Source organism: Onychomys torridus, chromosome 8 (genome assembly GCF_903995425.1).
Source record: "Onychomys torridus chromosome 8, mOncTor1.1, whole genome shotgun sequence".
NCBI lineage: Eukaryota > Metazoa > Chordata > Mammalia > Rodentia > Cricetidae > Onychomys > Onychomys torridus.
The window spans coordinates 53,194,233-53,220,405 of NC_050450.1; the positions used below are offsets into that span (position 1 = coordinate 53,194,233).

Sequence of the window (26,173 nt, forward strand, 5' to 3'; positions counted from 1 at the left end):
ACTGAGTGATTCTTCATCCTATCAAATTGACAATATTGACCGTGATGAGCCATGTTTACAGTCTGTGTCTGAGGCTAGAGAAACACCTCAGAGAGTAAAGCACTTGCCACTTAAATATGAGGACCTGAGTCTGAATGCCTAAAAGCCATGTGTCCTCAGACACAGTAGCAGGCATGTTACGTAGGTAGGGAGACTGATCTATGTGGTAGCCATATATTTAGTTTTGAAGGAGTGACTTTATTAAGTACAGCAAGCCAAAGTAAAAGAAAAAAATAACAAACGAGAGAGAGAGAGAGAGAGAGAGAGAACAAAAATACAAATTGGGCACTCAAAACATCTAGTAGAAATCAACTGGGAAGCTCCCTTTGAAGCAGCCAGCAAGAGTTTTTAACCAAGTGTTCAGGGCCCCAGCTTTACCTGAGTAGAGGTCTCTGAATGCAAGACTACAACAGCTTGTAGCTATGAGCTGCAGCTCCTGCTAATGGTGACAATCCTTCCTATACTTTTAAGCATGTTCAGTTTGGGAATATCTAAAGATATGTTCCTAAGACACCAATAACAGAGGGCTCCACTTTTTTTTTTTTTGTCTAGGGAATTTAGTATGAAGATTCCCCTACATGGATTTTTATTGTACTTCCTAACACATTTAATTTAGAAAAAAAGAATTGTGCCAGATGTGATGGTGCACACCTTTAATCCCAGCACTCAGGATGCAGGTTAGTGGATCTCTGAATTCAAGGCCAGTCTGATCTAAATAGAGAGTTCCAAGACAGCCAAGGCTACATAGAGAGACTCTGTCTCAAAAACTAAAAATCCTGGATCTCGCTTTGTAGACCAGTCTGGCCTCGAACTCAGAGATCCGCCTGCCTCTGCCTCCCGAGTGCTGGGATTAAAGGGGTGCGCCACCGCCGCCTGGCCAAAGCTTATTCTCTTAACCCCTATTATTGCTTTCCTCACCCCCAAACGAAGACTATCATCTGAAATGTGTTCCTATGATTCGCAGTGCAAATCAAATGAGCCAGATCTAGCTCACATGCGATCTTCACGATCATCATAAGCAAGAATAAAGCGAGGCTCGAAGAATAAAGCGAGGCTCGGAGTGCTTTTGTGGAAGGACACAGCTCCTAACACGAGAAGATGAACTGAAAAGGTGCACTCATTTCCCAGTACTGCTTTTCGGTACGTGCACTTCCAGAAGTCCCGCCTCCGGCAAATGACAGTATCCGGAAATGATCAACCCTGGGAAAGCCGGAAGAGGTCAGGGGCGGAGCCTCCGGCGACTCTCTAGCTTCCGCTTTCTCTATGTCCGCCTCGATTGACATGCTCCTGGTTCCAAGACTCCTTGCAATTGGATGAAGCTCCTTGCGGGGGCGGGCCTTCTGTGGAGCCGCGCTCTGATAGGCCGGTCCTGCCATGTGGGGCGCAGGGGCGGTGCTTGTGGCGGCGCGAGGGGGTCTGGCTGACTTGTCAGCCAGGTGTGGATGGGTGCATGTGGGCGCTGCGTTCGCTGCTGCGTCCCATCGGCCTGCGCACCATGTCGCAGGGTTCGGCTCGTCGGCAGCGGCCACCCAAAGACCCGCTGCGACACTTGCGCACGCGGGAGAAACGCGGCCCGTCCTGGGGGCCCGGGGGCCCGAACACCGTGTACCTGCAGGTGGTGGCGGCGGGCGGCCGCGATGCGGGCGCCGCTCTCTACGTGTTCTCCGAGTACAACAGGTCAGTGCGGACCAACAGCCCCGCCCGTCTGGTTGCACCGCCACGTGCTCGGGGCTTCCCTCTCGTCCAGCCCTGCAGGTCCCTTACCTCCCTTAGTCCCATGGTTTTTCAGGCATCAGTGCAGTACTTGCCATTGCCTGGGCCGGGGGTGGCTTTTGGTGTGTCATACCATCAGCATCCCAAAGCAGGGACCTCACAGTGAGTGTGTAGGCTAGGCCGGTCTGGTAAGTTGACAGGGAAAAAGGGTTCTCTTCCCACCAGCCTATGCAGAACTCCACTCCTTCAAAGAGGGTTCAAAACCTACCATCCAATAACAGAACACGGTCATCTTGGTTGTAGTTATATCGTGGTTGTATCTACAATAAAGCATTTTACAGAATAGACTTTTCTGACTCTCCACTCCTCCCACAGGTACCTCTTTAACTGCGGAGAAGGCGTCCAGCGACTTATGCAGGAACACAAGTGAGTCAACCTCTGGCATCTGGGGTGGAGGTGATTTATGGGCTTGAAAGCTGAGGTGAGAGGCAGGTGAGACTTCTCAGCAAAAGTGGTCTTTGGTCCACCGTGTTTCATCTCGCTGAAATGTATGTTTTTTTTCTTAGACTGAAAGTCGCACGCTTGGACAACATATTTCTGACTCGAATGCATTGGTCAAATGTTGGGGGGTTGTGTGGTGAGTATGTTTTGGAAGTCAGAGGCTCGTGGGAAGTCTCTGGGAGTTTAACATGGCTTGCAGCTCCTTTGCTCAACTTCTCGGTCCAGGGGAGCTGGAAGTCTTGTGTACTAGCCTAATGAGCTCAAGTGTGAAAAGCTAGAGTCAGAAAGTCGGGTCTTGACATGGTGATGGACTCCAGTGCGGGGCCACACATTTAACTAGAGAGTAGCGGTGGTGATCAGAGTAGTGGTATCTACCACGAGAACCACCAGCAGCCATATGCAGATGCGTCATTATTCCCGGCCAGCAATTGGGAACGTCAAGATTGGGTTGCAGCCAGATTTTGAAAGTCTAGTGGTATGGCTACAGGAAGGAGTGAGGTACTGGAATGCCCTATGCCCCATCCCCTGCCATTTTCATAGCTGCTACTGGTGTGCTGTACAGGGCATCCCTTCACTTGTACAGTTCAGATGATGGCCACCCTGTTTCATGCCGGTTGCCTTCCTACCTCCCTCCAGTCACCTGTGTCCATTCTAGAGGCACGCGGGGAAGATCCCTTGTCTCTAGTACATTTGCGAATAGTATTTTCTCTTTATGTATTGCATAGTTGCTTATAAGCCAGAGTAGGGACACATGGGTAAATAATTGGTTTCAATGAGAGGCCAACACCCTAACCCCACCCCTTCCAGGTAGCACCTATATGTCGAAAGAGCTAATTTTTTATTTTTACATTCTTTTTAGGAATGATTCTAACTTTAAAGGAAACTGGGCTCCCCAAATGTGTTCTTTCTGGACCTCCACAATTGGTGAGTCTCTTCTGAGTCGTCCATGGAAACCACCTGCTTTTAAAAGTGTTAATGACAGGGATCTTCATTTGTGTAACATAACCCTCTGCCCTCAGGGATAACGCGTAGTGGAGCAAACACATCTCCTTTCATAGTGCAGATAGACCAGCCCCAGCTTCTTCATTTACAAAGTGGCCAGAATGTTCCATAAGGTTGTTAAGAGTGAGTGAAGTGGGGCATAGGTACCACATCACTTTAGATGTCTGGTACCAAGGAAGTGCTTTTGTTCTTACTTACTAAACTACAGACATCTAATTCTGTCCCCAACAAAATGTCTCAATATGTTTCCCTCCATCTCCTTGAGCTTTCACTGTCTGTGTACTGGAGGAGCCTTGCATGTCAGTTCCCACTTCTCCAGAATCCCTCCTCTGCACAGCAGCCAGAGCAAGATGTACATGCAGGTCTTCCCATCCTAGGCTCTCTTGTGTGGTATGTCCCACAGCATGGCCTCCAAGTCCCATAGGCCTAGGCCTCTGGTAACATTTCTACCTGTGTGGGAAGCTCGAGCCACGAGAGCCAGCTCTAACCCACTGTCTTGCTTCCTCTGCAACTGTACCTGTCCCTCCAGACAAATTGGTTTCAACCCCTGTGTCTGTCTTTCTCATCTCTCTTTCGGAGCACCCAGTTGCTACTGAGTTGTTTGTGTTATCATTTGTTTCATCCCCGTCTCTGCTCTGAAGGAGAGAGCAAGGACTGCAGGTCTCTTAATGTTGCTAAAATGGCGGCATCTAATGATAATGGAGAGCGATACACAGTACCTGTATAGATAAAAAAAATTTTAAAGTACTTGCTAAGTTTTCTGTTGACATAAAGTACGTCCATATTGTACTTATTTGAATACTGTGTCCTATATTTAACACATAACTTCTTGCTTGCTTATTTTTTAGGAAAAATATCTAGAAGCAATCAAAATATTTTCTGGTCCATTGAAAGGAATAGACCTGGGTATGTTGTTGATTGTGGCTTGAAATCTCATATTTTTCTTGTGTGAGTCCTGCTTTTCAATTACCATCCACCAAGACCTGGTTTAAAGCAAACCTTAAAATCACATGCTTCCTTTGGCATGCTCTGGTTTTGTTCTTTCTCTTGTTCCTTCTCTAGTTCTTTTAAATGATTTAGTTGTTGTTATTTCATGTTCATTGGTGTCATGCCTACATGTCTGTCTGTCTGTCTGAGGGTATCACATATCTGTGTCAGATTCACTGTAGCTGGAGTCACAGACAGTTGTGAGCTGCCATGTTGGTTTTGAGAATTGAACCCAGGTCCTCAGGAAGGGCAGCTAGTGCTCTTAGTTGCTGAATCATCTCTCCAGCCCATCTTGCTCTTTTTTTTTTTTTTTTTTCCCTTTTCTTTTCTTTCTTTTTTGGTGTTTTGAGACAGGGTTTCTCTGTGTAGCTTTGGAGCCTGTCCTGGAACTCACTCTGTAGACCAGGCTAGCCTCAAACTTACAGAGATCTGCTTGCCTCTGCCTCTGCCTCCTGAGTGCTGGGATTACAGGCAAGCGTCACCACTGGCTGGCTACCTCTACTCCTTTTCATAACTGGAGAATACTGGCTTAGTAGGCAAGAGTGCTTTAACCTGCTACATGCCTACATTCATTTCTTTGTCTCACAACCTCCACTCGGGGCCCAGGCTCCTTCCCCAGTACAAGATGGTTCTTGGGGCCTTGAATTCCTTGCAGGAGGAAGTAGTATGTAGGGTCTGTGGCCATCTTTATACCTGAGCCTCAGCTCCAGCTGTGCTTCAAGGAGTTCTATAACCTCTTGATGGGCAGAGGTCGGAATGCAGGTACAGCAGGATCCTGGAGCCAGCAAGCCTCTCTAGCTGTCAATATCCCACTTCTGTAGTACATTGACAGTTTTCTTTCCCAATTTTTTAGCAGTTCTCGTGGTTGAGATGATAGAGTTCCTGGCTGGTAATCTTGTTAACCCAAGTCTCTTGGATTTGAGCACAATACTGGTTTAACTTTTTCTTTTTTTGGTTTTTTTCAAGACAGGGTTTCTTTGTGTGGTTTTGGTGCCTGTCCTGGATCTCGCTCTGTAGCCCAGGCTGGGCTGAACTCAGAGAGATCCACCTGGCTCTGCCTCCAGAGGGCTGGGATAAAAGGCGTGTGCCACTACCGCCCAGCCGGTTTAACTTTTTCTTACTGGATCCTGTACAGTACTCATAGCATGACTTCCCTTGACTGTGTTCCATGGCTGATGAAAGTACAGCTTCCCTTTCTGTTTTTTTCCCCCCCTGAAAATCGTTAAAGAAAACCTGGTTTTATTGGCGTATTCCCAGTAACACTCTAAGCCGTCAGTGGCTGGGGGTGGAGGTCCTGCAGGTTCATTTTTTCCACCTTTATTACAGCACTTGATTTCTTGACCTGTGTTTTTCCTGCAGCTGTGCGGCCACACTCAGCACCAGAGTACAAGGATGAGACCATGACTGTTTACCAGGTCCCTATCCACAGTGAGTCTTGGAGCCAGATTTCCCCAGAGGAGGTGGCTGTGGGTCCCACCCAAGGGAAATGTGGGTGAGGAGAGACTGTGAGGACTTGGTTTGAGAGGCCTGTTTGTTTTCTGAGCATGATTAGGAGTTTAAGGTTAGATACTGCCTGTTGGACCTTAGCCTCCTCTGGACAAATGTAATGATACTGCACTAGGGCTGGCAAGTTCATTCATTAGTTTGTTGCAATTAAGTGCCTTTCTTAGAGACTTTAAAACTGCAACCTCAAAGAGTGGCATTGAGGGCTGAGAAGCCCCAACTATGCTTGTGAGGTACCAGGGCTAAAGAATGTAGCTTTAAGTCAGGAGCAGAGATGCTCTGCACATCACTCCGACAGAAGAGCTTGTGCCAGCTTTTACCTCATGGTTGGGAGATGCCCTTGACATTGCAAACTGGCATGATCTCGCCAGTTGCTGAGAGGCTATAGAGCAGACAGAAGCAACCAAGGCAGAACTCGGGGAGGAACTGAGGTTTATGCTGGCCATGGTAAAAGATGAGAGGGAAGGGTGTGTTTCTTGAGCAATGGTACAAATACTTAAGGCCAGCAAGGGGATGATGGCCTAAGGTCTCTCTTCACTTCCCTCACTCCAGGTCAGCTATCTTCTCCTACCTGACTACCACTGCCTCTGCTCCCAACACCATTGGAAGTCTCTCCCTTCCTCCTTTCTTCCCAGCACCCTTTTCTTCCCTCCAGAGCACACGATAGTTTACTGTTATGTATGTTCCTATGGTTGACACCTGTGCTGTTCTGCCCAGCAGGCCCTGATTGAGTGCCTGGAGGAGCAAAGGCAGTATCTGTTAACACCAGCAGCCCCTTTGATCTGGATACCTAAATAGCTGCAGAATTCTGCTCCTTTTGGTGATGGGTATCCCAGGGGCCTGTGCAGGGATTCTACAGCCTGGAACTTTGAGTCAAATACTATTGAATCCCTTCTGTGGGCAAAGCCCTGAGCCAGGGAGAGGCCAGTGGCCTGGTAGGTGGTTAGTTACTACTGCAGGGATAGGAGTGCTGGTTTGATTGACATTAGGGGATTCTTGCATGGGAACCCCTGGGCTGAAGTGGTGGGAGGTGTGTCATGTGACGGCTTCCTCTGCTGCCCAGGTGACCGGAGGTGTGGCAGGCAACAGCCATTGCAGAGCCCAAACAGGTCTCCCAACAGGCTGAGTCCAGAACAGTCATCAGGCTCTGTACCAGCTGAAAATGGGCAGCACCTTCCAGATTGCAGCAGTGCAGGTAAACTGTGGGGGTGGACCTTGTGGTTCTTAATGACCTGCCCTTTTGAAGGGCATCTCTAATCAATGGACAGTAATTGTGTACGTTTTGGGGTATAGGGAGTTGTATTGATCTCTGTTGAAAAAATCAAATCAGTTAACAGACCTGTCATCTCTAAGCTGTGTGTTATGCTAAGCATATTAGAAATGTATTATTTAAGTGACCTTCCCTCCCACCATGCCTCACCCAGTGCCTCATGCATGCTGGACAAGCTTTGTCCACCTTGCCACCTTCCAACTCTGAGCAGTTTTGAAATGAGCAGTACATTGTTTTCTGTGGTTCCAGGATAGTGTGGCCTGAAACTTTGCATTCCTTCTCAGCTTCCTCTCTGTCCCCACTCTGCCCCCCACTCCCTCCTCTGCCCTTTGGTAACCTCCTTTCTCCTCTTTTTCTGTGAGATGGATTTTTTTTTTAAGATTCTACATGTGGGTGAAGTCATTGTCTTTCTTTGCCTCTATCCAATTCACAAATGACATATCTTTGACTCTTAATGTTCTGCCTTGGGACCCCCACTGTAAAACAGTTGCTTGCACAAGTAGATGCTTTTCTTTGTCATGGAAAGCCCTGCCCTAGGGAGAGAGGTCAAGAAAGGTTGTAAGGAGGGTGATGGTCCTGAGTGTCAGGTTAATTTGCAGTGTTGGACAGCCCCGGGACACGTGTTCATGGAGGAGCCTGGCAAGCTCTTGGGTGTGGGGGCTTTTGTTTTTTTTTCATTAATGAAACAATAATACAGAGGCTGGTTGCCATGCTCACACAACAGACAGGTCAGTAAGAGGGTTGGCCTCTCTTGGAAGACAGCTGTTCAAGACTTGCTCAGTCTATCTGAGGAGTTGAGCATTCAGAGTCTGCTCTTTGGTGTTGGGGTACAGATGGGTCAGCTCCTGCTGGTCTCACTGCATCTGTCTGGTGACTAAGAAGGCAGACTTGACAAGCTTCTCTTATATGGAAAGCAGAGAGGATCAAAGCCCACATATTTTCTTCAGGCCCCTAGCTCTTGTCTCATTTTTTTCTGTTTATGTACTTGTTTATAAAACATTACAATGAGAGCTGGCAGGATGGCTCAGTGGGTAGACACTTGCTGCCAAGTCTGAAGACCTGAGTTTGATTCCCAAAGCCCACATGGTAGAAGGAGAGAACCAGCTTTGGCAAGTTGTTTTCTGACCTCCACATAAGCACAGTGTCACACCCCCCCCCCCCCACACACACCTGCCCTACCCTCATAAACAAACAAATAAGTAAAAATTAAACATTACAACTTATTTTGTCCTGCCCTCAAATATTACACCAAATGGGACATGTATGAAAAGTTTTACTTGCCTTTATGAGTTTTCTGCTGGAGTTTCCTTCCTCACTTTCTCTTCCTTCCCCTCCCCCACTGTACTGGAGATGAACCTGTTAGGCAAGCCTTCTCTCCCTGGACTAGTTTTTTGTTTGTTTTTTTCGAGACAGAGTTTCTCTGTGTAGCTTTGGTGCCTGTCCTGGAACTCACTCTGTAGACCAGGCTGGCCTCGAACTCACAGAGATCCGCCTGGCTCTGCCTCCCGAGTGCTGGGATTAAAGACATGCGCCACCACCACCCGGCCCTGGACTAGTTTTTTTTTTTTTTTTTTTCTTTTAAGATTTATTTATTTATTATGTAGGCAGTGTTCTGCTTGCATGCCAGAAGAGGGCACCAGATCTCATTACAGATGGCTGTGAGCCACTATGTGGTTGCTGGGAATTGAACTCAGGACCTCTGCAAGAACAGACAGTGCTCTTAACCTCTGAGCCATCTCTTCAGCTCCATGGACTAGTTTTTATTTCCTTTTGAGATAGTTGTCTGAGCCGCCTTTGAACTGTTTTTGATCATCCTGCTTCAGCCTCCCAAGTAGCTGTGGTTACAGCTCTGCCCCACCAGGTCTGGCTGGAGTTGCACATTTTCTGTTCACTTATTGTTGACGTAAGAAGGATAAAGAGGTGTGTGATGAATGACAGGCTCTTCCTTCCACTTCAGGATGGGGTCAGTGATGTCCTTTTATTGTACTGAAGGAGAATTAAGGGATAGTAATTTGATGAGCATATGCAGCCCTCACATTCATCTGGTTAAATGTGCTTTTCCTCAGGTGTCAACGGGAGAGCAGGTGGCAGGGACCCTTCCTTAGTGGTAGCTTTTGTCTGCAAGGTAAGTCTTGGCAAAAGTGGGCAGTGAGTGGTCATGTGGCTGATGACTGGGACCTTAGGTTGGTATCTGTGCATGTGCAGTCATCTGCAGGTGGCTCCTGGGTCACCTGTGCTCTCTGGGCACCTGTGCAGTCATCTGCAGGTGGTTCCTGGGTCACCTGTGCTCTGGGCACCTGTGCAGTCATCTGCAGGTGGTTCCTGGGTCACCTGTGCTCTGGATACCTGTGCCATCATCTGTCCTATAAAACCTGAAGCACTGTACTGTCCAGTATTTGTAGAGGAAGAAAGGCTCACCCACTCTGTTGGCATCTTCCAGTGTCACTGCACTGGATGGTGGTGTGCAGCAGTAGACTGCCCCGTAGACAGTTTGACGTGAGACTAAAGAAGGAAGCAGCCCAAGCGCCCTGCAGGCCTCCTGAGGCCTGTTGTTAACTGGGACACCTGATTAAGTTCACAGCAGGGCCATGGTGGGAGTGAGTGCTGTGTTGTAGTTCATCTGGCTTTAACTCCAGAACCTTTGAAAGCAAACCCTTGTGTAGAGCATGTCTACCCACTGCATGTCCCTGAAGCGTGAGGCAGTCAGATAAAGAAGACTGTTACACTGTTACACAGCTGTAAAGAAGCTGCTTCAGCAGCACCTGAGATTCTGTCTGCATTCCCTTTGTCACAGCTTCACTTGAGGAAAGGAAACTTCCTGGTGCTTAAAGCGAAGGAGCTGGGCCTTCCGGTGTGAGTGTCAGCTCCTTGGGAACTCGTGGTGGGTCCGTGTTAAAAACAGGTGTCTCAGAGTGCTTGCCTCTTTCAGTGGGACGGCCGCCATTGCCCCCATCATTGCTGCTGTCAAGGATGGGAAGAGTGTCACTTACGGAGGAAGGGAGGTGAGGCTCCTGGTTTCGGGGATTTAGCAGTTGCTGGTGGGCCTAGAACACTGGGCAGAGCCACTGTCTGCCTTAAGCTTACAGCCATTCTGAAGGATGTGTGAGACAGTTTGGGATTGCCTTCTCTTGGCTGCGTGATGTACCTGGTGATATCCCCCTGCAGTGCTCTGCACAGGCATCCTGCATCTTGTCTGCTCACACGTGATGGGCCTTTGTGTGTGTAAGGGCCTTCCTTTGTGCCTGCCTGCAAGGATGGGCTTGCTAGCAAGTCTCAGCAGAACTGTGCTCTTTGAGGGGGTGTCTTACATGCTCACCCTCCCATTGTCCACTCTGGTTTGAGATGTCTCTATAAACTAGTGTCTTTCTGCTGCAGTATGAACAAGCAGAGCAGGAAAAGGTGGGTGGCAGCTACTCAGGTTGGGCTTGCGCTCTGTATTAAATGTGGGTTGTGCAATGGCAGCAGTTGCCTTGAAGGACATTTGGTTGTGGCTAAGACTCTGGAAGAGCACTCTGCTCCAATCAGTGACCTGTCTAATGCTCTAGATCGCTTCTGAAGAGCTTTGCACGCCCCCAGATCCTGGTCCTGCATTTATCGTGGTAGAATGCCCTGATGAAGGATTCATCCAGCCCATCTGTGAGAATGACACCTTTAAAAGGTAATGATGAAGGACTTCGGGTGGGAGAAGTGAGCGCCGTAACTGTTGAGCACACCCAGCCCAGCACAGACATCTATGTTCCAAAGACGGATCCTGTCCTTGAGATACACTGTGTCTCTGGGAAGGCCTGAACTTTGGGTTCAAGGTGTGTCTTGATCTATTGGCAAGAGTTGGGCAGTGTTTGTAATTACAGGTCTTGGAATGAAACTTGAGAACAGCTGACAACCACAAGCCATTGAGGACTAGACCAATCAACTGTAACACACAGAGAGAGAAGGGGGTGGGGGAGAACACACAGGAGCAAGAAAAAGACATGTAAATTTAGAATAAATTCCAGAATGAATGTGCAGGCAAATAAATTATTTGCCCGATTTCTTCCTATATGAGTTTTCTTCCCTCATCTGTGCTGAGACTAATGAGGTAGGAGAGAGTGTGAAGACTCTGTGACCCAGATTGTGCTAGGGACAGTCTCAGTGTGGAAACATCTTTCTGCCCACGTTTTATGTCCAAAGGAAAACAGCCAGTTCCCCAGCTTCTGTCCTGGGTGGATATCCCTCCACCGTGTCTTTCTGGTGCTTGGGCTCAGCCTTGAACACACTTGGCAAGTGCCCTACCCTTGAGCTTCATCTCCAGCCCTTGGTCTTTTTAAGACAAGATATCAACGTGTAGGCTCAGCTGGCCCTGGTCATGTGGTCCTGCCTTAGCCTCCTTAGTGCCGAGTATGGTGCATACCACCACCTTAGGTAGAAGCCTTAGGCCTCATGTCTGTTTTCAACTTTCCCCTCCTCAGTGGCTTGTCTGTGTTTACTTGTCTTTCACATGCTGTTTCATTCTACTTACAGCAAATCCTTTTGGCTCCTGTGCTTTTCCACAGTAGTGTTGGAGTTCTCCACTAGGCCACTTAGTGGGTTCAGTGCCCTGAACACAGCACTATCCTAATCAGGTTTCCAGCAACAGAGCCTATGGCAAGCCAGAGGAACTTGAGAGCTCTGTGCCTATGTGACATAGTGTCTGTGTGTGTGTGTGTGTGTGTGTGTGTGTGTGTGTGTGTGTGTGTGTGGAGGGGTGATGGTGGTGGTGAAAACAGTCACTGAACTAAAAGGAAGTGTCACTGGGTTAGTAGACCATGCTTGAGCGAGAGGTGATACCCATGACCGCATTGAGAATTCCAGTTCATGGCTGTGCAGTCAATTCCCTTTCGTGTGTATCCTGAGGTTGTCTCTCTTTCTAAAGGAAACCCCATTCTTCCTTCTGCCCAGGTACCAGGGAGAGGCCGATGCTCCTGTGGCCCTGGTGGTCCATATTGCCCCAGAACCCGTCCTCACTGACAGCAGGTACCAGCAGTGGATGGAAAGGTATGGAGACCAGTCCAAGCCCCAGAAGGCAATTCTTGTGGGTGGATGTGTGTTCCACTAAGTACTGTTCTGCTCTCTGCCTGCTCTCACCTGAGCCTGCCTGAATTGTCTCTGGGATTCTTGTGAACACTGAGTGGGTCCCTCTGTAGGAAGGGGCTGTGTTGAATCATCGTCACTAGGTGGCGCAGTGCCCCACTTCCCTCCTCTCCATGGCTCCCATTCAATCAGTGCAGAGGAGAGAGCCTGGCAGATGTAAAGGAATAGCTCCTTCAGCATCTCACTGCACATCTGTGTGTGACTTCAACTGCTTAGGTTTGTTCTCGAACAGGCCTGTGAGGAGAAGGTCCACCATTATGTAATAATCCTGCACTAGTGAATAATACCAGGAGAAGAGGGTTTGAGCTTGGGTATTTGGTGACCTCGGGTGGCTCCTGCCATCTGCGTCACGACACATCTCCCTGTCCTCTCTGCCCTGAGCAGTTCTGGGTCTTAAGCTCTGTCTTTTGTTTCTTGTGAGTCTGAGTCAGAACCCGAGTTAGGCTGTTTTCATACCCTGTACTTGGTAATGTTTTCATGTCCGTACGTGAAGGTCTTACGCTTTCCTAGTTTTCCCACCGTTCTTCCCTGTATATTCCAAAGGGAGCCACAGGAGGAACAAAAGCCTGGGCTTTGATGCAGAAGCCGCAAGATTATGTCTGTCTGTGTAGTCATTGTTTGGGGCAAATGACATAACTCTGAACATGTCCATCCACATTAATCTGTCTGTCTGCTGTCCTTTCCCTGAGGTGGGGTCACTCCCTTACAGGCACTGTTAACGATGGGCTCTCTTCTCAGCTTCGGGCCTGACACCCAGCACCTGATTCTGAATGAGGCTTGCTCATCGGTCCACAACCTTCGCAGCCACAAGATTCAAACCCAGCTCAACCTCATCCACCCTGACATCTTCCCCCAGCTCACCAGCTTCTATAGTAAGGTAGCTAATGTCCCACATCTGTCCTGGCCAGCAGATTCCTCACCTGCCTTCTCACCAGGAAGTGTGTGCTGCTCTCTTTCTTCCAGGAGGAAGGCTCTGCCCTCAGCATTCCCACAGTTCGGGGTGAATGCCTCCTCAAGTATCAGCTGCGGCCCAAAAGAGAGTGGCAGAGGTGTGTACAGTTCTGAACCCATGGGGACATCTAGGCCAGGGGTTGGGAGCGTTTTCGGAAAATGGTTAGTAGCGGTGTTCTGGAAGCATTTCCAGCCCTGTGGTTTCTGCCTCAGTGGTCACCTGTGTAGCAGCAGTAGAGCCCAGCTCCAGTGACAGGATGTTTAGTGAGACAAGGTCTTACTTTGTAGCTCTGGCTGTCCCAACTTGCTATGTTGACCAGACTGGCCTCAAACTCAGATCTTCTGGCCTCTGCCTCCCAAGGCTGGGATTAGAAATCTATGCCAATGTCCCTGGCCCGGTGAAAAGGTCTTTAATGGTATTTCTGATAGTAATGTTTTACTCATCTTGGACATTTTCCCCTTGTTTAAATGCAACAGTAAATGTCTGGCATATATGTCTTTGATTGGAACTTGCTTCCTGAAGGTAATTAATTTGTAAATATGTGGTAATGGGGTCACAGTGTATGACTTCTTTAGGCACAGTGACTATATACTGCCACCTGGAAAGGCCCTGCATACCCACTCCCAGGCAAGTGAGCAGTGTTTGCTGACTACCTGATGGCTTGTCTTCTTGGTGGGGTATGAATGTGGGGTCTTAATTTCCTGAACTCCTAGCATCATTAGTAGAGTAGACCGTGGTATAGAATGTCACTGTGTGCTGTTGTGGTTGAGGAACCATTGCTCTGGTGGTATGCCTTGGGCCATGGGCGTTTCTACATACCTTCCTCAGCCTATGTGCCAGTGAAAACATCATTCCGAGGACCCACTGAGTTGACCTGGAGAGGTTGACTTGGGGCTGCTTTATAAGCTTTGGGGGATTTTCCTGCTCAGCTATCCCAAGGAAGCAGACCTTTCTATATTGGTGCTGAGTGGGGGAGACCAGCAATACCAGCATTCATTGGGGCTTGCTGAGGGTGTAGGCTCTCTGGCTCCACCCCAGAGCTGATACCAGTTTGGGTTCTGCAGATCAAGGTTCTCAGTTGCTAGCTGTGTGCATGCTCACTTTAATTTGAGAGGTGCTCACTGGAACCCTGCTTCTTAGCTCAGGCCCCGTGGTCCTAGAGGACATTGGCTCATATGTGGAGACATGTAATTTCACAACCTTGGTTGGGTAGGAGATGTGGTGCTGCAGGGACAACCCCACCGTAAAGAAAGATTCATCTTGCCCAAGCACCAAGAAGGCCTGGTGGTCAGGCTTGAGGCTGGAGAGGTCGCAGAGGGTTGTTCAGGGGTCCTTCACCTTAGTTAGATGAGGAAGGTTCTAGAGACTAGAAGTGCCTAGGCCTTTACTGTAGGCGTGTTCTTGTCCTGAACTGATCACTCTTTCTATTGCTGTCATAAAACACCAGGACCAAGATAACTTGGAAAAAAGTTTATTTTGACTTGTGATTCCAGGGGCATAAGAGTTCATCATGGTCCGGGGTGGGAGTGGGGTGGGCAGCACGTGGAAAGGGTAGTGTGACAGAGGCTTAGAGATCAGAACCACAGCCACAAACACAGCAAAGAGTGAACTGGAAGAGAGTCAAGGCCATAAACTCCCATAGCTCACCTCCAGAGATGTACTTCTCCAGCAAGGCTGCCATTCCCCATTACCACACCCCCACTCCTCCCACCCCACCCCCGCCAGCATCATCCAGGAGGTCATGTTCTGAAGATCCAAGCCAGCATTTGCCAGGAGGATGTGCAGGCCCCTTGGGTCACCCAAGTGATTTTCCTCTGCAGGGATACCACACTCACCTGCAATACTGATGAATTCATAGCCGAAGCCTTGGAGCTCCCCAATTTCCAGGAGAGCGTGCAGGAGTATAAGAAAGGCATGCAGGAAAGCCCAGCCCCAGAAGGTGAGCCAAAGCCCTGGGCAGCCTCTCTCCTAAGCATTGCCTGCCTGAAGCTTGCAGTCTTGAGCAGAGCATTATACAAATTGCAACCTGATTATTTAATTCGGGGTTCTCTGTATTACAACAGAAGGTTGAGGGAGGTGTTAAGGATCTTAGTACATGTACCCCTGTAAACTTCATGTTTAGTGGCAGTGTCTGGGCGTTCTTGAGCGTCCACTTGTAGGAAAATGATTTGGGGAACACCTGTGAGATCTTTTTGATTGTCCCTTGCCATGGTTGGTGTTGGTAATGTGGGCCATGGAAAATGCTGGCCACATAACCAGTTTTATTGCTCCATCAGGGAAAGCAATTGGAGAATTTTGTGACCTCTGCACTTTCGGAGTTTCTTAGTTTCCAGTTAGTGATAAAGAGGATGCTGGAGTAGAAGGGGGTGGGCTTTAATCTAGCCAGGTGGCCTCTCTTCACCCTTGCTTTCCTGAAGTCAGTGCTAGGTCAGCCATCCTTCTTCCCATGTGTGTCTGAGAAGAACTGCTCCTGGGAGTTGCTTTGTCCTTTCTGATGAAGTTGCTGCCTTGGTGTGCTAGTTCATGGCCACCCAGGTGAGGCTGAGGGCTAGCCCTGTGTTTCTGTGAAGAAGATGTGAGATTGCGCGCATGCGCACGCACACACACACACACACACACACACACACACACACACACACACACGAAGTATGCGGTCTTGGTGCAAGGTGGAGGTGCCCCCTGCATGGAGGAAGTGGTGATTTGGAGTTAAGGAAACCTTCTATTTCATTTAATGGTTTGTTTGTTTGTTTTGTTTTAAAGAAAGGCCTACATAATGACTATCATCTAGATGCTTTTCTTCCTTGACAGCCTGCAGGCCTCATATTGGAAAAGAAACACATTTACCCACTGGCTCAAGTTCATTTGTGTTTTCCACAGAGAAAAGAAGCCAGTATCCTGAAGTTGTCTTCCTGGGTACAGGGTCTGCCATCCCAATGAAGATTCGAAATGTCAGTTCCACACTTATCAACTTAAGGTATTATGTTTGCCCCAGAAGCTGCCATCCACTAGAACTTTCTGCTAAACAGTCCTCTCCGTTCCACAGGCTGATTGTCCTGGAGCAGAAGTGGTAGGCTTTGCTGTGTTTTATTTTATTTAGAATGTATTGTTGAGATAGGGACTTGATGTATAGCCCTGGCTGGCCTGGAACTCCCTGTGTCGACCCAGATATCTTGGAACTCTGGCAGCCCTGCTTATCTGCCTCCTGAGCTGGGCATACTGTATCTACTTACTTACTTCTCAGAAACATGCAGATCTATCCCCTCATGGCTTTGGGAAAAAAAAAAGCTGAAACCTCTTTATGCTGTACACATTGCTGCGGGGTGTCCCATGAGCTTACACAGTAAGCCTATGAAGGGCAGGTGACTAATGACTTGGTTGACTGGTAAGCACATATTGAGAGAGATTGCTTCAGTTCTGCAGTCTAAACTGCAGGTCCAGGCCTTGAGCTGGTGTCTAAACCAGTACCTGTATTTCCCCCAACTTCTTGCTGGTGCTTTTCAAAGCTTTTGGGCCTTTCACATTTGTTTATAGTCAGCCCATTATTGAGTTCTGCTTATTATTTTTTTTTCTGGTTGATTTCTGGGTTTGCTGAGGTTCATTTATCTGCAGATATATGTGAGAGTCACTGTGAGGTGTTCATGAGCACTCTGCTCTGCAGACATGTTTGTCAAGGAAGCATCTGGTGAAGTGCGGGGTTACTTCTTAGAGCTCATTATTATGAGTGCTAGTGATGAACAAACAACCAAGTAATGTTGCAAGTGTGCACTGCAGTGCACAGGTGCATCTGAGGTCAGACATGTGCACTTCAATACCCAGGTACACCTGAGGTCAGACATTGTGTACTGCAGTGCACAGGTGCACCTGAGGTCAGACAGTGTGCACTTCAATACCCAGGTACACCTGAGGTCAGACATTGTGTACTGCAATGCACAGGTGCACCTGAGGTCAGACATGTGCACTTCAATACCCAGGTACACCTGAGGTCAGACATTGTGTACTGCAGTGCACTGGTGCACCTGAGGTCAGGCAGTGTGCACTGCAGTGCCCAGGTGCACCTGATGTTAGACATTACACTGTAATGCACTGGTTCACCTGAGGTTAGACAGTGTGTACTGCAGTGCACTGGCTCACCTGTGGTCAGGCAGTGTGCAGTCTAGTGCTCAGATACTTGAGGTCAGACAGTGTACTCCAATGCCCAGGTGCACCTGAGGTCAGACAGTGTGCACTGCAGTACCCAGATATACCTGAGGTCAGACAGTGTGCACTGCAGTACCCAGATATACCTGAGGTCAGACAGTGTGCACTGCAGTACCCAGATATGCCTGAGGTCAGACAGTGTGCACTGCAGTACCCAGATATGCCTGAGGTCAGACAGTGTGCACTGCAGTACCCAGATATACCTGAGGTCAGACAGTGTACTCCAATGCCCAGGTGCACCTGAGGTCAGACAGTGTGCACTGCAGTACCCAGATATACCTGAGGTCAGACAGTGTGCACTGCAGTACCCAGATATACCTGAGGTCAGACAGTGTGCACTGCAGTACCCAGATATGCCTGAGGTCAGACAGTGTGCACTGCAGTACCCAGATATGCCTGAGGTCAGACAGTGTGCACTGCAGTACCCAGATATACCTGAGGTCAGACAGTGTGCACTGCAGTACCCAGATATACCTGAGGTCAGACAGTGTGCACTGCAGTACCCAGATATACCTGAGGTCAGACAGTGTGCACTGCAGTACCCAGATATACCTGAGGTCAGACAGTGTGCACTGCAGTACCCAGATATACCTGAGGTCAGACAGTGTGCACTGCAGTACCCAGATATACCTGAGGTCAGACAGTGTGCACTGCAGTACCCAGATATGCCTGAGGTCAGACAGTGTGCACTGCAGTACCCGGATATGCCTGAGGTCAGACAGTGTGCACTGCAGTACCCAGATATTCCTGAGGTCAGACAGTGTGCACTGCAGTACCCAGATATACCTGAGGTCAGACAGTGTGCACTGCAGTACCCAGATATACCTGAGGTCAGACAGTGTGCACTGCAGTACCCAGATATACCTGAGGTCAGACAGTGTGCACTGCAGTACCCAGATATGCCTGAGGTCAGACAGTGTGCACTGCAGTACCCGGATATGCCTGAGGTCAGACAGTGTGCACTGCAGTACCCAGATATACCTGAGGTCAGACAGTGTGCACTGCAGTACCCAGATATACCTGAGGTCAGACAGTGTGCACTGCAGTACCCAGATATACCTGAGGTCAGACAGTGTGCACTGCAGTACCCGGATATATCTGAGATCAGACATTGTGCACTGCAGTACCCAGGTGTACCTGAAGTCAAATGTTTTCAAATCTAGGCATGTTTTCTTCATGAGTGAGAAATGTAGGAAAGTGGGTTAGAGTTGCCTGGCCTCTCTTGAAGACTTCTGGTTGCTGATCCCTAAATTCAGACTGGCACCCTTGATGGTATGAGCAGGGTCAGCTTTTAATCATTTAGACTCTCCCCTAGAAGTCACTGTCTTTAGAATGAGGTATCTTTGGATAAGTGTGGCCCTTCCAATCTTGTGGCTTCCTTGGGAGAGGAAGAAGCTGGAGGGGTACCTCCGTCTGTCTGTCTGTCTTCCTGAGAGTGATGCCTCTGTATTGGTGCACTGAGCTCAGACCTGAGACCTGCCCAGCAGCCACCTCCCCAGAGAAGGTTCATGCAGCCCAACCTATCTCAAGACTGTTTGAGGACGTGGGACAAGAAAACTAGGGCCACTTGGACAGGGAACTGGAAGCCATCTTCTATGACATAATGCTGTCTCTGGTACTCTGAGCAGAGTGTAGTCCATTCAGGGGAGGCACAGGGGTGCTTTGAGGGCTGACTCTCAGGCCTGAGTCTGCTTTTCCTTTTTTCTGTTTTTGCCACAAGCATTGCGTTGATATATGGCCTTACCTTAAAGGCTTTAGGGTTCTTTGGATCTTTCTTTCACATAGAGAAGCTAGAATGGTCTAGAATGACCTGTGTGGCTTAATTAGTTGACTTTCACATGAGCTCCACAAAGGACAAGGGGATGTGGTTGTGGAAGGCGGGGGTGGGGTTGTTGACAGCTGCTGCCTGGTCTGTTTCTGGTGCAGCAATGCCATTCTGGAGAATCTAGACTAAGCCTTTCTATTGGTGACTGTCTTCTGCAGCCCTGACAAGTCTGTACTGCTGGATTGTGGAGAAGGCACCTTTGGACAGCTGTGCCGTCATTATGGTCAGCAAATAGACAGAGTCCTGTGCAAGCTCGCTGCTGTGTTTGTGTCCCACCTGCATGCAGACCACCACACGGTGAGCGTGGGACCCCAGAGGTCAGCATGTGGGAGGTGCTGGCTCCTTTCTTTAGTCTGGGCTTGGGCTTCATTCCCTCTAGTACCAAACTTCTGGCTTGTTTTTCTGCCTGTAACATTTCAGTCATCGGTTAGCATGTGCCACCCCACCTGGGGATGGGGTCAGTGAGCTAGGAAACACTTGTGGGCAGGACTCTAACCTGTGGAGGTGACAGCTGGGCTTGGCTCATCACATGTGCTCTCCTCCCCAGGGCTTGCTGAATATTTTGCTGCAGAGAGAGCATGCGCTGGTAAGTGAGGCACCTCACTGACATTGGTAACTGCTGCTCCATTGCTGTACCTACCGCTGAGTCCAAACCATTTTTCCTGAGATGTCCCCTTACTGGCTCTGCCCTGGAATCTTCTTTCAGGAGTCTCTGGGAAAACCCTTCCAGCCTTTGCTGGTAGTGGCCCCTACCCAGCTCAGGGCCTGGCTGCAACAATATCACAACCAGTGCCAGGAGATCCTGCACCACATCAGGTGAGCACCCTATATAATGAGTCTCTGTCTGTCCCGCCAGCCAGCTCTCAAATAATGACATGGAGACTTACATTAATTATGAAAGCTTGGCCTTAGCTTAGGCTTGTCCCATTAGCTCTTATAACTTAAACTAACCATTTATTTTAATCTACATTCTATCGCGTGGCTTGTTACCTCATCTCTCTCTACTGCCCATGCTGCTTCCTCTGCATCTGGCTGGCGACTGCCTCCTCCTTCCTAGAGTTCTCTCTCTCTTTTTTTTTTTTTTTTTTTTTTTGTGGAGCTGAGGATCGAACCCAGGGCCTTGTGCTTGCTAGGCAATCACTCTACCACTGAGCTAAATCCCCAACCCCTAGAGTTCTCTCTCTGCCCTGAAGTCCCGCCTACACCTCCTGCCTAGCTATTGGCCAATCAGCTTTTTATCACACCAATACCTTATTATCACAGCAATACCTTTCCACACTCTGTACAAATATCCCCCAGAATCCTGTGCACCAGACTCCAGGCTGTTGCCTTCCACTACTGCCTGCTTCCAGTGCTCCAGCTGACTGGGTGGCAGCTGAAGTCTTGGCAAGCCTGCCCTTGGAGCATGCTCTCCAAGTATCCCAGTTCTCGCTGCAGCTCTGAACCCCAGAGTCAAGTTTCTAAACAGCTGCTAGCACAGAGGTGTCTAAGCCAGGTGGTGCATGGCAGGGATGACCCAGCCTCACCTTGCTTCCAGATGCTGCCCATGACCTGCACTACCTATTAACTTTCTTGCTGTGAACTGGATAGGCTGGGTGTGTGGCTTGGATCAGCTTTCCTCTCTTCATTACTGTGACAGAAGTCATGATTCTCAAAACCACTGAAAGTTCTGCATCCAAAGATTGCAGGTGTTAAATGGCTTTTTGAAAAAACATTTTCATTATCATTTTTCAAATGCTTTGTCTTCTCATAGTATGATTCCTGCCAAATGCCTTCAGAAAGGGGCAGAGGTCTCCAATCCCCCAGTTGAAAAGCTAATCAGCTTGCTGTTGGAAACATGTGACTTAGAAGAAGTAAGTGGCCCTCATACAAGCCCCAAAGAGGATGGGCAGGGTGGGGACTAGGGCCTGAGCTTTCCACCTCTGCTCCCTCAGTTTCAGACGTGCCTGGTACGGCACTGCAAACATGCTTTTGGCTGTTCGTTGGTACACTCATCTGGCTGGAAAGTGGTCTATTCAGGGGACACCATGCCCTGTGATGCTCTGGTCCAGATGGGTAAGTGAGGGGAACAGGCCTTACCCAGGTTCTTTGAGAGATGCATGGGATATGGCATGTGCAAGGTATGTGCAGATGGGTGTGTAGCTGATGCCAACAGATAGTAGAGACTGGTTCTTATCCAGTTGGTTCCTTGGCTAATGTCCTGAGGAGCACACAAGTCATGGGACCAAGGGTGCTGAGTATTCTGTGGATGCCAGGGGACTGTGGATGCCAGGGGTATATGCTACTTATCCAAACTCTTCCTTGAGGCCCACTTTTCTGTTCAGGGAAAGATGCCAACCTCCTGATACATGAAGCCACTCTGGAGGATGGCTTGGAAGAGGAAGCGGTGGAAAAGACACACAGGTAGCAATGCCATTTAGTTCTCATCACCCTCTTTTGTCAAGTGAAAGCTAAGCAGCCTTCTGCTCATCCCCAGAGAGGTGGTGCCCACAGCCAGGTGGGTCTGACAGGCTTTCTTCTAGGCTTTTGGAACTTCCTGACGTTAGTTCCATTGGGCACTCTGCCTCTGTTCTTGCATATACCCCAGGCAGGGTTCTGTGGTTGGTGAGCTATAGGGTTTGAAAAGAATAAGTCAACTGGAGTCAACTGTCATTTCAGGGGAATGTGGTGTCATGCCTGAATACAGGGTGTTTTAAGACTGACCTTCCTAGGTGCCTGGGGTCTTCTCAGGTGTTATTCTGACCAACTGACAGCCAGCACCCACTGCAAGGCCTTCCTCAGGAAGTGTGGGCAGGCTCTGACCTTCTGAGGACTCCTTCCAGCACTCCTTGGTGCCCTCAGCGGGCACAGACGGGCTTGTGGACTCCTGCTCCAAGGCTCAGCATCCCTGGCTCTCTTCTTTGCTACAGCACTACCTCCCAAGCTATTAATGTGGGGATGCGCATGAATGCCGGCTTCATCATGCTGAACCACTTCAGCCAGCGTTACGCCAAGATCCCCCTCTTCAGCCCTGACTTCAATGAGAAAGTTGGCATCGCCTTTGACCACATGAAGGTCTGTATGCCTCATGGACCCTGAGGGCTCTGAGGGGCAGGGCCAGGTAGGAGAGTGATGCTCATTCACTTCTCCTTTCATAGACTAGGGCCACCAAAGAAAGCAGCTTTCTCTGTCACTTGCCAGGTGGAACCAAAATCAGACTGAAGACAGGGTCTGCTCCTGAAGGGCCTTCCTGCCCTCAGGGTCCCTGGAGATTCCAGAACCTCTCCCAGGCCTGGGCCATTCCCACTGCAGCCTTGGCACCAGCCTGTGGGGCAGGAGCTTATCTCCCAGAGTAGCAGAGCAGGCCTGGCCCTTTCACCTCACCAAGTGAAGGAGTGGACGTGAGCCAGCTCTGCTTGTTAGGAGCTTGATGGAAAAGTCTAGACCATGTGGTTGATTTCCCTTTGGTCTCCCACTCTCACCCAGGAGTGGGTAACTGACCTTTCTTCATACTTGTTCCCTCCTCAATAGCTCTCTTTGAAGCCATGGTCCATGGCCTGAGGGTATGCAGGGAAGGAGAGACGGCCTTACCCCGGCTCCCTTACTCCTTTGCCCCTCTCAGTGCCCCTGTCCTGTTTGTCCTTCCAGGTCTGCTTTGGAGACTTCCCGACAGTACCCAAGCTGATTCCGCCACTGAAGGCCTTGTTTGCAGATGACATCGAAGAGATGGTAGAGCGCAGGGAGAAGAGGGAGCTTCGGCTGGTGCGAGCAGCCCTCCTGGCCCAGCAGGCAGACGGCCCAGAGGACACAGAACCCCAGCAGAAGCGGCCCCTCACGGAGGAGCCACACAGCCCACAGAGCAAGAAGGTCAGAACCCAGTGAAGGTCTTAGCCATCCTGGACTAAAGGCTGTGTTCCTCTGCCCAGTATGGAAGCCACATCTTCTGTCATCCTGGTGGGAGCCAGTGCACACGGTCTAGCCAGCAGGCAGCCTGGAATCAGTGCACAGTCCTCTGTGGCCATGGCTGAGGGGTGCCTCCCGTGTCCGGAGAACACAGTGGCAGGACAGGAGGCCACACAGTGGAAGACAGCAAACCAGTCTTGAAAGAAGTCATGGAGATGAGGTGTCTGCCCTCACTGTCTAGCACAGGGGTTCCCTCTGCCTGCCAGAGTCAAGCCATGGTACAGGTGAAATTGGTTATGTGTCCCAGGCTCCAAGAATAGTATTTCCAAAGACTCAGACTCAATAAAGCTCCAGTTTGGAATCCTGAGTTCTTTGGCTTCACTGTGGTACTGCTTCGGTGTGGGGGTCTTCTATGGCTGGGGTACCTAGTGTGCCCTGCATGCTCCAGTGGCCACCAGCATCTGTGGAGCCTGCTCTCTTGCTCCATGATGAGAACAAAAATCACTATTAAAGTATGAAGAAGCGTCACCTTGGCCTAGATGTGCTGTTGGATCTGAAAACAGGTTAGTGACTGAAACTCGGAAGGATTTTCCAAGTCGACTTTTAACGTTTCTATATTCTCCCCACCCAGGAGAGCGCAGAAAGTGCTTTAGACGCTCGGTTGTGAGACAGAAGCACTTGGCCTTCCCTGGTGGCCATCTTCGGACTTCCTCCTGAGGCAGCACAGGATGCTGTAACTGCCCAGACGCCTTTACTGAAACAAGACCATGTGCCAAGCTCAGGGATAATAAATCTATTTTAATAACATTACTCTTGACAACAATTTGTACATGTATTTAAAGATAACCTTCAACCCCCAGGCTCCGTTACAAATTGGGGATTGGACCGCCCTTGCCAGGAAGTGAGCAAAGCTGTAACGTCAAAAGTCTGCAGATCCCACTCTCGGAGAAGGGTGAGTTTACACTGCTGGGAAAAATAACTAAGCTTTTAGAAGTTTTCATTGTACACCTGTACATTGGTTTCGATTGAATGGCTCAAATTAAACAAATATAGATTTCGTATATACAAATATATCATGTATAGGTATATCTATTTTCAAAGGATCAAACTTTAAACTTGGACTTTGCATGCATGGCCCAGATCTGTTTTATTTCCTTAATCCCAAAGTGTGAACAGGCTCCCTGTGCCCCTGCCCAAGGGCTGGATGGGGCGTGGTGAGAAGGATGAGCAGGGTCTGCTGGTGTGCAAAGCAGTCCACACCGTGGGCCGGCCGGGTAGCCAGTACCACTCCCTCTCTGCTCTAGGGAACAGAATTATTGCTAGTCAGCTGCAACCCCCAGAAGAGGAGCGCCAGGCCCCACATACCTACTAAGCTGGGTGCCTGGATGGGAAAGTCACTCTCAGATACCTAAAGTGTGTGGAGAACATGGAGACCCAAATAGGGTCTGTGTTCAAATCCTCAATTCAGAAATGCCAATATGAAGTAAAGGGAGCCTTCCATCAATGTGGGGGAAATAAAGCTGTCAGACGTAGATGTGTTAAGCTGTTTAATTTGGAGCTGTGATTGAGGGTAGCCTAAAAGGTCTTTCTGGTTGGCCAGGACCCTGGCAGCAGGCAGAGGACAGACAGTGCCCAGGACTTCTCTTGCCCTGTGGAAGTCTCTCCACCTGTCCTGCTTCCCCTCTGGCTCTTATGGTAATGCTGGAGGACCTGATGTCCCAGTCAAGGCAGTAGCTGGACCTTCTCTTGCACCCTCATACTGCAAAGGCTGTCCTGGCAAGCCCTTGAGTGGAGAGGTGGATGCTGCTTGCCATAGAGGCCAAAGATGGATCAAAATAGGCACAAAGTCAAAAGGCAAAGGTCAAACAAAAGGCTGGAATCCTCACCCCAAACGAACAAACATAATCTGCACCACCAACACTCGCCACATGGACGGGAGGGCTCTTTTCCTCTGCCCATCTCCACCCTGGTGTTGGACATGACAGCAAAGGGCTGATGGGAAATCCTTGGCAGGCGAGGGGCGCTGCTCTGGGTGGTGTCTGGAGGCCCATGGATGTATGTACACGTGTCAGGGTGGGCCACATCAAAGAGCTGTGCTCTCAGACTCTTCTTCCGAGTCCCTCTTGTCAGTCACCGAGTGCCGCCGTGCGTGTTCCAGGGGGCTCAGGCGGAGCGTTGACCCCAGCTCTATGTGGATGGAGGGGACATCAAAGTGGACAAGATCTGCAGAGAGAGGAGGGTGTGACAGGGCACCAGTTGCAAACAGCATAGGAAGCAGGGCGGCCTGGCTCTGCTCAGGCTAGCTCATTAGAAGTTGGGCACTGCAGAATCGGGGTGTGGCTGGGTCTGAGCTGCTTCTACCTGAGAGCCTGCCTAGAGGACAATGCTCTGTTCCAGTCTTTCAGCCTCTCTGCACCTAGGTCCTGATAAGCAGGGTGCTCCCAGCCAGGCCTCAGTAACATCTGGGAATAGTCTGCAGAGACGGTCACTATCCTCACTTAGAAACTGTGTGTCAGCAGCTCAGAATCCTTCTTAGGATGCTGGATCCACCCCACCCCCAGCCCTGTTCTGTCGCACTTTCTCAAGGAGCACTAGAAGGTCATTCTGGCAAGGGCAGGGAGGATGAATGTACCAGAAGTTGCAAGGCTTGTTTGGACATCTGGGAGTCAGCAAAGATAAAACAACCTCATGGGGCCATCAGCTAGGTACTCAGCCCCTTGGACACCACACTGGGAGTGGTCCTGGAGCCTTGGCCACTGAGGCTCTTCCCTCTAAGTTCTAGTATTCCCCCTGGCCACCTAGCTCTGGACTTGTACTGAGCTGGCAACAGCATTCCAGCTGACAGTACACTAACCTGTCAGGGGCTCAGCCTGAGCCACTCAGAAGGTGTGCTTTGGTTTTGTTGGTTTTTTAAGTAAAACAACGTTGAGAATAAGTACCATACAGGCATTACACTCGGACACTGTCCTCAAAGACGTTTACAGACACACAAGCACTGGGCCACCCCTACTTTGCCCATCATTGCCTGTCTGGTTGCACACTGGTGGAGCAGATGTGGGGTCTGAAGCTTGGCCCAGCCAGCACTAAGTGTCCCCCTGCAGCGTGTGACAGATCCTACAGGATGCTGAAGGTTGACTCTCCTGCACGTGAGGCAGGCTGCTGGCAGCAGGGATGAGGTCGCAGCAGGACTGTC

The 26,173-nt window shown here is 49.5% G+C and overlaps 2 protein-coding genes across 6 annotated transcripts in view; one reads left to right on the plus strand and one right to left on the minus strand.

Annotated features, from left to right (window-relative positions):
- Nucleotides 1-1,394: 1,394 nt before the first annotated feature.
- On the plus strand, nucleotides 1,395-23,790 carry Elac2 (elaC ribonuclease Z 2). 2 transcript variants are annotated; one of them, XM_036197130.1, is made up of 24 exons: nucleotides 1,395-1,716; nucleotides 2,128-2,178; nucleotides 2,319-2,389; nucleotides 3,113-3,177; nucleotides 4,104-4,161; nucleotides 5,602-5,670; nucleotides 6,809-6,940; nucleotides 9,082-9,140; nucleotides 9,810-9,868; nucleotides 9,945-10,017; nucleotides 10,561-10,673; nucleotides 11,933-12,028; nucleotides 12,863-13,001; nucleotides 13,088-13,173; nucleotides 14,897-15,015; nucleotides 15,954-16,050; nucleotides 19,257-19,395; nucleotides 19,646-19,684; nucleotides 19,805-19,914; nucleotides 20,852-20,951; nucleotides 21,033-21,153; nucleotides 21,423-21,501; nucleotides 22,008-22,152; nucleotides 22,726-23,790. In XM_036197130.1, exons 1-24 carry the CDS (start codon nucleotides 1,490-1,492, stop codon nucleotides 22,957-22,959), a joined length of 2,481 nt encoding a protein of 826 aa, XP_036053023.1. In that variant the 5' UTR covers nucleotides 1,395-1,489; the 3' UTR covers nucleotides 22,960-23,790. The 2 variants fall into 2 exon arrangements, with proteins under 2 accessions (XP_036053023.1, XP_036053024.1); XM_036197131.1 differs by lacking the exons at nucleotides 1,395-1,716; nucleotides 2,128-2,178; nucleotides 2,319-2,389; ... (7 more) ...; nucleotides 10,561-10,673; nucleotides 11,933-12,028 and having other exon boundaries at nucleotides 12,895-12,996.
- Arhgap44 (Rho GTPase activating protein 44) overlaps nucleotides 23,759-26,173 on the minus strand; it is a 177,756-nt gene continuing 175,341 nt past the window's right edge. For 3 of the 4 annotated variants that reach the window (XM_036197135.1, XM_036197133.1, XM_036197132.1), the window contains one exon: nucleotides 23,759-25,203. In XM_036197135.1, the coding sequence (XP_036053028.1) occupies nucleotides 25,064-25,203 (140 nt within the window). In that variant the 3' untranslated portion in view covers nucleotides 23,759-25,063. The remainder of the gene's footprint in view (nucleotides 25,204-26,173) is intronic. The other variant, XM_036197134.1, reaches the window with a different exon arrangement.